General features: G+C 44.1%; 2 protein-coding genes across 2 annotated transcripts; both read left to right on the top strand.

Moving 5' to 3' along the window:
• Positions 1-687: 687 nt before the first annotated feature.
• Positions 688-6054, top strand: LOC105911939 (protocadherin-8-like). Its single transcript, XM_012840847.3, has 4 exons — positions 688-3770; positions 3884-3963; positions 4323-4456; positions 4845-6054. Exons 1-4 carry the CDS (start codon positions 1383-1385, stop codon positions 5201-5203), a joined length of 2961 nt encoding a protein of 986 aa, XP_012696301.2. The 5' UTR covers positions 688-1382; the 3' UTR covers positions 5204-6054.
• A 252-nt stretch (positions 6055-6306) lies between these two features.
• On the top strand, positions 6307-10036 carry LOC105911957 (uncharacterized protein CXorf38). The gene is made up of 6 exons (XM_031558545.1): positions 6307-6388; positions 7308-7442; positions 7813-7935; positions 8623-8772; positions 9036-9206; positions 9842-10036. The coding sequence occupies exons 1-6, from the start codon at positions 6368-6370 to the stop codon at positions 10034-10036; spliced, it is 795 nt and encodes a 264-aa protein (XP_031414405.1). The 5' UTR covers positions 6307-6367.
• The last annotated feature ends 1565 nt before the right edge of the window (positions 10037-11601 follow it).

The raw sequence follows: 11601 nt of genomic DNA, 5'->3' as shown, positions 1-11601 counted from the left end.
AACCCTGGAAGTCATGGAAGTAGTTTGAAGCATATGAGATATGTCCTGAGGCCCAGGGCGAACAATGCAACCCTTTTAAACTCATTAAAAACTACTTAACTGAGAACCCACTCAATTGCAAAGGGGAGCCGCCCGACCTTACGCTAATTACAAGTTAGTAAAGAGTTCCATGGAACTCAGGAATTCGGGTATTGTGTTGATGGAGTTAATCTAATCTGGGCAATTACGTCCGTAAATTATAGTGTAAAACGACACAAGTGGACCACAGTTGGTTCACACACACGGGTCTCTGTTTATCTTATGCTATTTTTGTTAGTTCAATTTGACTGTTCAACACTTTCTTCCTCATGACATCGGCGAATCCTTTGTCACGGTTGAACTATACACTTTATCGTGTTCCCGCTGTGTCATCTTGGTCTGGAGTTCAAGGAATTTAAAAAGGGGAGAGATTTTAACACCTCACGATTTGTGAACTGAGCAGATGGTTAGCTGTCATACTTCCCACCTTGCGGTCTGGGGTTGTCCCTTTTAAACCATGCAGACATACAGTTATCACTTCGACATTTGCACTGCCCTTAGAACACACACAGTGCTCTGCACAGACTAACATCTGTGATACAGACGTACGACAAAATTGTTAATCTGGTACGAATCTACACAAACTCTTGTCATTCTTTGATAAGCCCCACGCACAGCTGGCAACGGTTTCACGCTAGTATGCAAAAGACCACCTTGAGGAAACATCTTCTGCATGTACAGTAGGCCTGTGGAAAAACCATACGCACATAGGATATGAAGTAAAGAGGCCTTTTTATTTAGAAGGGGGCATGAAACCTGATAATTAATGAATCCAATATTGAACATCAAGATATTATATAATGTATATGTAGTAGCCTACATATAATATGTGGCACATGATAAGTGTATCTTCTCTAAATGTAGCCTAGGTCATGCTTATATAATATTTACAGAGGTAATGACACACACGGGACACAAACTACTTAAAGCACACACGAAGCAAGTGAAGCATTTGGATTAAAAAAAAAAAAAAAAACGTTTGGGCATTGTTTTGTTACCAAACTTCATAAAGCACCCTTTTGCAGGAAACTTGCCAGACACTTCGCCTTTTGCACCAAATTAAATACACAGTCAATTGGTGTTACCCACTGTCACCTCCGTTTGCCTAAAGTTAGGCACCGTGATTGGTCAGCAAGGCTTCTCATTTGCATAGGGCTGTGCGTAAAAGCCAATTGTGTTAACAGTGTCTGAATATCCACAGAGAGCTGGTCAGTTCAACAGGACGCGTTGAGTCACGCAGTGTAGCACACTGTTTAGATGGACTGTTAGCTGATAATTAAGCTCATTTTTTAGACGTAGAAGTCATGAACAATAGAGTTAAAGAAACGATGATAGTGAGGGTCAGCTTTGTGCTTCTCTTGGCGCTTTGTGCTGTGGGTGGCACAACAACAAAGTACTACAGCTACGAGGAGGACGCCCCTGGCACTTTTATTGGGAATTTATCTGATGACTTGAAAATCGACCGAGCCGAGGATCCCAACACAAGTTTCCGCTTCATGCAAGAGACAAACTCCACTTTGATTCACATGAGAGCGACTGACGGGCTTCTGACTGTGGGAGACCGCATCGACCGGGAAAGCCTCTGCCAGCGCTCCCCCCGGTGTCTCGTCACTTTCGATGTGGTGGTTTTCTTCAAAGAGAAGTTTCTTTTGATACATGTGGAAATCCACGTTAGAGACATAAACGACCACTCCCCTGAATTTCAGAGAAACACAACGGACTTGGAAATATCAGAAAATGTGTTAGTGGGGTCACGGTTTCCACTGGACGCGGCGGTCGACCCGGACGTCGGCAACAATTACATTCAAACTTACGAACTTTTGCACAACAGCCACTTTGGCATCGAAGTGCGGAATAGGGAGGATGGCACCAAGTACCCTGAACTGATTTTGATTAAAGCGCTTGATAGAGAAGTCGAGGAGAATTACACACTTGAAGTAATTGCGAGTGATGGAGGCAGTCCTCCCAAATCTGGGTCAATGAGTGTTAATGTCAAAGTTTTAGACTTTAACGACAATAGCCCAGTATTCGAGCACGACACACTCAAAGTTGAATTCCCCGAAGACGCACCAGTCGGTTTTCTTCTCCTTAAAGTGCACGCATCTGATCCTGACCAGGGACTCAATGGGGAAGTGCGGTACGACTTTGCTGAGGGGTCCCAGGAAGAGGTCAAAGGCACATTTCAAATCGACCCGATTACTGGCGCAGTGACCCTGAAGTCGCCAGTCGATTTCGAGACGAAGAGATCCTACGAGCTGAATATTCAGGCGTATGACATGGGCCTCAACTCGATTCCATCGACCTGCAAAGTCGTGATTGAAGTCTTGGACGTGAACGACAACCCACCCGAGATCAACATCAAACCGATGACATCGATGAGTGACGGAGTGGCGTACATAACAGAGGCTGCGGCAGTGGAGAGTTTCGTCGCTTTGATCAGCACCTCGGACAGAGACTCGGGCGAAAACGGCTACGTGCGCGTGAGTTTGAATGGGCACGAGCACTTCAAACTGCAACAGGCTTATGGCAATTCTCTTATGGTTGTTACCACGACTACGCTGGACAGAGAAAAGATCAACGAGTACAACCTGACATTCGAGGCCGAAGATATGGGCTCTCCGCCTTTCAAAACTTTGAAGCAGTACACGGTCAGGGTAAGAGATGAAAACGACAACCCGCCAACATTCAGTAAATCCGTATACGAAATATCAGTGATGGAGAACAAAGCTTCTGGTGCTTACATTGCCACAGTGGTAGCCCGTGACCCCGATGCCGGGGAGAACGGAAAAGTGACTTACAAACTCATAGACGGCGAGACACCAGGGGGCGCGCCACTGTCCTCTTTTGTTTCAATAGATCCTCTCTCAGGGTCACTCCACACAGTCAGGGCTTTTAATTACGAGTCTGTAAAGCAAATTGACGTGCCGATTGAAGCCACAGACAGCGGTTCACCTCAAATGTCCAGCACAACTGTAGTCAGAATCAAAGTTCTGGACCAAAACGACAACGCCCCTTTCATCCTGTACCCGGTTCTGTTAAATGACTCCGCTGATGTTCCCCTTCCTTACAATGCTCCAGCTGGCTACCTCGCTCTGAGGGTCAAGGCCAGAGACTCGGATGAAGGCATGAATGGAGAGCTCACCTACAGGCTGGTTGAGGACAAACAACAACTCTTCTCCATCAGCAAACTCGGCGGAGAGCTGGTTCTAAAATATGGCCTGTCGTTCACACTAGGAGATGTCCTGGTGGTGAAGATTGCCGTCACGGACAGCGGCAGGTCTCCGCTCTCCTGCATCGCCACTGTCCGGTTTGAGGTCACGGACATGGCCATCAACGAGGAGCCGATCCTGGTGCTGCTGCAGTCACACGAAGACTCGGAGGGCCCTGAGGCTGTGGACACCTCCCTGATCATCATCATCTTGCTTGGCGTCGGCTGTGCTCTTCTGCTGGTGGCCATCGTGACTGTGGCCCTCTCCCGCAGGTGCGGCCAGCGAGACAGGTCTCCGGACTCAAAGAAGGGCTCCACCGGTGGACTCATCAGAAGGATGCCTCTCCCTGGCCACAGCATCGACTCAGGAGAATCCGACACCTACATGTCCACCCAGAGCTCCACAGTCAATGAACAGCTTTCCTCTGTCTCCACACATGATGACTCGTACGATGAACAGCACAGCACAGACTCCAACAATAGGGTAAGCCACAGAAAATAAAACACAACCTGTACACTAAACATACACACACACACACCAACGCTAGTCAATAGAAATTGCATTAACCAATCCTTTAATGTGGTTTTGTTTTACAGGTGTTCAGACCTCTTCTCGGCAAGAGCCATTTTGAATCTGTGGCTGTTTGGCAGGGTGACAAATTCACATCACAAATAAGGTAAGTCCCTTCGCTGTGAATGTCATACTACAGGCCAATATTGTACATTGTACAAAACTATGATTTCTCTGTGTTAACGCACACATGCCATTTTTATAATCACACATTTTCACACTGACAGTGGTAAATGGCATAATGATAACTGAAAAGTTGTTTGTGTGTCTCACACACCAACTTGTTATAAATAGATGCAGTGAAAGTAATGCCTGTTCAGAGTTGGCCCTCGTGAGCCTGCTTCCTGGCATGCTCAGGACACGCGCTGAATCACAATGCCGGCGCGGGGCAGCCAGCGAGTTTCCGGATTGGATGAGAAGGCTCTCTGCTTATGCTTTTTTTGTCTGTTGTTATTCCGTTCACAGCGGCATCGGCTCCACTGATCAGACGAGCGTGAAGGACAGTGGGAAAGGAGACAGCGACTCCAATGATAGCGACTCCGACATCAGTGGAGAGGCTGCTCGCAAAGTGCCGTGCAATATTCAGCCACAGGCAAACAGTGAGTTTCCTAGTGCCACTTCTCTTTAGGAGATGCATATTAAAAAGAAAGGCAGTATGTTGACTGTGGGAGTCTATTTAGGAGGACACCCGTATCTGTAGCTTAGCATACACACACACACACACACACACATATATATATATATTAGTGTGTGTGTGTGTGTGTGTATATATATATATATATATAATATGTGAGGGATCCACAGTCTCATTATCATCTTGATTTATCATGATAATCATAATAATAGTATTATTATCACTTACCTTACCCTAATAATTCCAATAATACTAATAATATTATCATAGTATTATCACCTTACTTTGCAAAAAATATACATAATGATAATATTTTTGACCAACCATCTAATGAACATTCTATTGATTTACAGACTCCTTCTACACTGGGCCAGTGGAAAGACTCGGTCAGCCCTACGAGATCCCGACCTACTCCTCCAGCAGCCTCATGGCCAACGGTGGTTACACAATAGCCTTCTCCCGTGCCTCTGCCTACGGCCCGATGCACGTGGATCCCCAGGCCCCATACTGGAGAGAGCGTGGCTACCACACGAGGCTCCCGAAGGTGGCACTTCCTGGGCAGCGCCCGGCTCCCCTCTGCCACAGGACGGGCACCCTGCCCACCCATTTAAGCCACCACCGGTATGACTACCATGCGCAGCTGGATCAACAATTCCCCTACACCCCACGGGAGCTGGCAGAGGTGGTGGTTCAGCCACAGACCTCCTTTTGAGGGGTAGACAGAAGGACGATGGCTTGGCCTATGGCCACCAGAGAGACTGAGAATGAATGCTTTTGTCTCTGCAAATTTGACAGCAGTCTTGGATAACGGCTAAGCTCTTTAAAGCTCCTGGTCCCAAATCTTTTTTCTTCTTTTTCATTCAAGCTTTGCTCGTTTCCTCTCTTCGATGGCCAATGGGATGGAAATGTTTGCTACAGTGGACAAAATAAGACCGATTGCTTTTGTAAAAATCTATCACACTGAAACTGGGCCATGTATTTGACCATGTAAATATTCAAGTGTATATATAGAATCTGTATATAGTTAACAATATATTTATTTTCTTTTGGTGACATTTGAAAATGTATAATTTTGTTGGTGATACATTTTGTGGTCAATATTTGTAATGTTTTGTACACAACCAAAAATATGTGATTGACTCTACTATTTTTTAGTATAAAATTATTATAATATCATAGACATCTGTCAGATAACCATAATATCGGTTTTCTTCATCTGTGTGCAACGTGTCATGAATTACAGATAAATAAAGACCAAAGTACAGAAAATATGTGCATGGTTGTGGTGTATGGCCTTCATGCGCATTGATCTTGGCCTACCTGCCCTGTTGACAATGAACAAAACAGTGCAGGCAGGCACTGACATCAAAAGTCACCTTACAGCAGATGTATGTGGCTATAAGGGATTTCATATTTACCTTTGCTTCAAGAGCAGAGCTTTCTAAGAAACACCCTAGGCATTTTAACTCCTTATCTTAAATGGATTAGGGTGAAGGTCAGCACAGGATCCAGTTAGAGATTGTCAGAGGTTGAGAAGGCAGTGTCAACAAAGTGCCATCCATCGGACTACATTGTCAAACCTGACGTGTACCATCTGCTGAGTGACTCGAAGAGGTCACGGCAGTATTAGGTTCCTCCATCGTTTCACGATAAAGGTGGATGAGCTGCAGGCTCAATGTTTTAAGCAGCAAAACATTTTAACTCGACTGAGGGCAACTGGACAGATTACTTTATACGTATTTATTGCATGAAGACTACAGCTCCCGAAATGCATCGCAGGTTATTCCCACTTCCCAAGGCTGTGTTCATGACGAACACAAGGCGTGTAGGTGTTTGTGCATAAACTATGTAAACTTGCCGGTATAACACGTCAAACATGTTGTTGAAGTGGTGTAAAGTAAGTTCTACACTTAGCATTTAGCCTGCAATGAGCATTTGGTGAGCAACCAAAATTTTGCTCCATGGATCATTTCTTTTGCGCAGGCATTTAGGCTTGATGAATACTCACATCACCACAGCTTGAACACGGCCAATTCACGGAAGACCATTGCAGTCACAACACAACCACAACTTTACGAAGTGGTATAGAAAGATCCTGCCGAGTTCGCTCACTGTGTTGTCTGTTTATGGCTTTGATTTCCTCTTTGCGGTGTAGCTCTTTTCAAACTCTCTTCGGAAAAATTGTGAATAAAAGCTATGGTTCAAGTTCGAGTTTAAGATTGGTAAACCAATCTCTGTTGTAGCCTCGATCTAACAGATTAGCCTAATTTACATGTTGCGTGGTGATATAAACAACGTGTAACGTTAAATTCCTTCTCTTCGCGGTTTTCATTAGCGCTATGGTGTTGGAGGAGTTAAGTTTGCGGTTGAATGAAGTTGGTTACAAAAACTGGCTAAAAGCCGGTTATTGTTTAATGAAGTTAAAGGACGGTTTGCAAGGTTTCGTTGACGATGAAATGAAAGTATTCCATGAAAGTCTCGTTAGCAGTAACGTCACTTTGCGACGTGGCCAATCATGCAGAAAAAACTGCAGAACAAAGGGAAACCAGGTGTGGACAACATGTGCATTTGAAAAAAGTTATTTTATAAAGCTACGAATAATATATTGTTCAAATAGCATCGCCTACGTGTTACCACATGTCCGATGTTATTCTTCTATTATCAAGCTGTAACTTTGTTACATGTCAGTGTTTTGTCTGGTGGACAGTAACATAGCCTACACACAGTGCATTTTGACAAGGCATGTATTCTATGCTCTTGACATTTGTCTTTTGAGTCTTTGCTGTTAACGTTTGTGTTTTGGCTCTTTCCCGTAGTTGCACTCTATCTGCCCTCTGTGTGGCGAGTGGAGGAGGGAGATTTTGAGACACCACACGAACCCTTCCGCAGTGGTGAACTGGGGCAACTGCAGGCCATGGCTCTGGTCTGTTGAGCATTGGGAAGTTGCAAAGGTAGATTAAATTCTATGTTGAACACTTGGAACTCTCAAAGGTGATTCAGTTTACACAATATTTGTGAATATCAATGCGTTTCTTTCTGTAGGCACTGTAGCCAATTGTCTGCACTGAGACAATTACACTTTTCTCCTCACCAATGTAAATCTAATGACATGTAGCAGTAACCAAACCAAACCAGCATGTTTACACTTACACATATACAACACAGTAGTATAAACAATCGGGCATCACTTTTCACCCTGTAGTGCTCTCTAGTGGTCAAGTTCTGCATTGGCTGCTTTGATCTAGCACTTCCCAATCTCATGCACACAGTTAAAAAGGTGGTGTGTGTGTGTGTGTGTGCTTGTGTGTCCCCCTGTCCTAGGCGTTCATGCCTCGAGGACAGGCAGATGTGACTCGAGTAGAGCAGTGTGACGCCGCAGCTCTCCTTAACCTCCTCCACTTCTGTGACCACTTCGGCTACATGGACCAGCGGCTCGCCAGAGAGGTGAACAGCATTACAGGAAGCTCCTATTTCTGTTCTGTCACCGCAGAAAACAGACAGTAGTGTCCTGCCCTCACACTCTTGTCGTTGAGAACCACACGGAATAGAGCCTTCGCAGAGAATTGAACAGAGCCCAAACAGAATGTAACAGAACCAAAACCTATTCTGGAAGCATTGATCATCTAGCCTACAAGCCATGAGCTTCCATTACTCCCTTGTCATCAGGGAAAATAGAACAGAGAGTAGAACACAACCCCAACAGAATGCAACAGGACAAAATGTAATTCTTGAACCATTTATGATTAAAGGTCAGTTCAGTTCTCTTAAATTCAGGGTGGCTTTATTACCATGACTGTGTGCATACGGTGTTGCCAGAGATAGTATTTAGAGCAATATACTCAGTGCAATATACTCAGTATCATATACTCAGTGTCATATACTCACCGTATTATACTTAGTGTAATATACTTAGTGTTACAGTAACAAACAATAAGAACCTATTGTGTTGAAAGTAAGAGTAAGTGAATACAGAATGGTGATTACCCCCCTTTACTGCCATCGAAAGATTACCACCCACTCAAACAAGGTGTAACAGAAAAAGTGAATTTGGGAACAATTATGGTTTATATGCCAATTATGGACAGGGCTTTTTTGAATGTGGATGCAGTACTAACCAGGCCTGTTGTGCAGGTGATCCGGTGCAGGAATGAGCTGATGCACTCGTGCGAGATGCGCGTGTCGGCACAGTGGATGCAGCGCTACCAGAGGAGCCTGGAGCAGCTGCTGCAGGCGCTTCAGCACGTCCCTGACGTGGCCACCACCAGACAACACATCCAGGAGGTCAGCACGCCAGTGGCATGCTCTGCTCTGTAAAGCCACACACTGCATAGGGTCCTCAGTTTCTGACCACAGCCTCAAATTCTATATCAATTTATACTGACCTCAGTAATATGTTGTTCCACTAGAAAGCACATACAGTATGAGTGATTTAGCACTGAAATTGGCTGGACTGTACTGAAAGTGTTTCTATGCTAAACTACAGTGTGAGATATATATATGTGTGTGTCTGTGAAAATGTTTTGTGAATTTTTTTTAATCCGTAGACACTGTCCATAGACTGGTCGATTCACGTTCCTGGAGTTGACCGAGTGGATGGATCCGAGGTGAAAGAAATAGAACTGGAATCCATCAGCCAATGGGAAGCAGAATTGCTACGGGAACGACTTCACAGGCTACTGGTCTGTGCAGGCCAGGAGGAGAGACTCAGTCCAGAGGTAAAGCCTTCAGTGACCTACTTACCGCCCGCCTTAAAAGCCACAGAGAAGCGCTATATTCTCCAAATGGTGATAAGCCTCAGCTCATACAGAAGTTGAATTAATGGAAAAATTATTCAAATGCGGAGCGCTTGTAAGGTGTGCAGGGAAATGGTGAAGCTGTTTCCTGCTCTAGACATATTGAACAGTTCTCTACTGCACTCTTCTGATAATGGAACAAACTTGGTGTTGACCCTCACTTGACACCCTTAACATTTCCACATGAAAATATTGTGATGCGACTTTGGGTATTTAGTAAAGCGCTATAAAAAAAATTAATTATTATTATTGATGTAACTCTTCATATACAGTAAATGGCCTATAGATATAGAGTACCTGCCACATCCCTTCATTTATTCAGATATGCAAAACCTAGAATGTTCTCGAAATGTCAAATGAATGTACACAGTGGCAAGGCATTACACATTATGCTTCATAGTGCTTTATAATTGCTTCATAATAGCTTCATAGTGCTTTATAATAGCTTCATAGTGCTTCATATTAGCTTCATAGACTATATTTATTTTATGTAGGGCTATGTTCACATTGCAGTAGAGCCAGTCATACCTTATTGGCCAAGCTGTTTTGGGTTACAGGACCTGCAGAGCTGTCAGAGCCTCAGTGCCTTTCTACAGAATCAGGAAGACCTTAAAGAACTGTTCAAAGAGGAACTTCAGACCCTCCATGCCATGGAAGATGGATTGCAGAAGACGACAGAAGGAATCCAGAAGACAGAGACAGACATTAGACAGAGTTCGACATTAGACAGAGACAAACAAGACAGAGACTGACATACAGTAAGACAGAGACCAACATTAGACAGAGACAAACATACAGTAAGACAGAGACAAACAAGACAGAGACCGAAATACAGTAAGACAGAGACCAACATTAGACAGAGACAAACATACAGTAAGACAGAGACAAACAAGACAGAGACCGACATTAGACAGAGACCGACATTAGACAGAGACAAACATACAGTAAGACAGAGACAAACAAGACAGAGACAAACAAGACAGAGACAAACAAGACAGAGTTCAACATGAGACAGAGACTGACATTAGACAGAGCAGATGTTCCTTGAGCAACTCTTTTTTTTAAATGTTTTTTTTTTATGGTCAGCTTCATATTAATGTCCTTAAGCATGTGGTGGGTGGCAAGGTGATTATAAATGAAACATTTCCATTGTAAAACTCTCATACTACTGATAGATTAATGTACAGTGGTGACACATACTCAAATACATGCATACTGTATGTGATTATGTACCTTCAGGAACACTAAATATTCAGGCACAACAGCTCACGAATGGGTAATCACCTAATGGGTTATCAGGCTAAAATCTCTCAGGGGTGTAATGAAATGCAAAATTGTTTATGCAAACCTGTTTTTTTAATAAGCTGTCAAAAAAGTTTGTAATGCCTTGTCCTTCATTAAAACATGAGATCCTGCCAGTGCATCCCTCTATTCTATTACAGCCAGACTGCCAATGACAGTATTTGAAGGTGCTGACTTCTCAATGATTCCCAAGGAGGAGTGCACACACACTGATCAAGTGTGTAACCCACCTGTGATGTAAAAACTTTGGATAAAAGTATGTTTAAATGTTATTATAGGGAAGGAGAAAAGGCTGCCATGTCCCATGGGTCTGGGTACCTGCTGCATTACCTTCACACAGTATGTGGCATTAACAACATGAGGCAAAGGGCCCATGCAAAGCTCCCGTTCTGCTAACTGGCCCGGGTCTGCCTTATCTGCCTTGGATCTGAAGGGGTTAATTCACGAGTCAGCTGCTCTGTGGGTTATAACTGTTCTGAGGGATGTTAAAATGTTTAGAGGAGTGAGATGGGTCCGCGAGGTTGGTGCATTGATCCCACAGCATACTGGGCATGTGTTGTGGACGAACGGTTATATGCCAATATCAGCAGTGTAAAGGATGATGGAAATATTCAGTCATTGTTCGTTTCTTAGAACAAGAATCATCATTGTGTGGTACACACTTTATCCAGCTGAAATGGAGAACTTATGACCTGGCCACTATGGGCTTAGTTAGTCGTCTGTGGACAATGATACTATCATTGCTATACTAGCTCACTTGTCGCTGTTGTGGGCAGTCTCATGCGAAGCATACCCTAACGTTGTTCTCGGATGCTTTGCGCACCGCCACATACTGCCATTTACGTTGGACACCCCAAGCAAATGGGTTTACAAAAAACAAGTAGTCCCTTCGCTGATTTTATGTGTGCGGCGCGATTTTATTTGAAAAACGGCAAGCCCATTTCATGACTCTGAGGTGACGTCAGCTATATTTACGTGGTGACGAAAGGGGAAAGGCAAGGCACAGACACGGGCG

The sequence above is a fragment of the Clupea harengus genome, chromosome 21 (genome assembly GCF_900700415.2).
Source record: "Clupea harengus chromosome 21, Ch_v2.0.2, whole genome shotgun sequence".
Taxonomy (NCBI): Eukaryota; Metazoa; Chordata; class Actinopteri; order Clupeiformes; family Clupeidae; genus Clupea; species Clupea harengus.
This window is presented reverse-complemented; position numbering and strand designations above follow the sequence as displayed.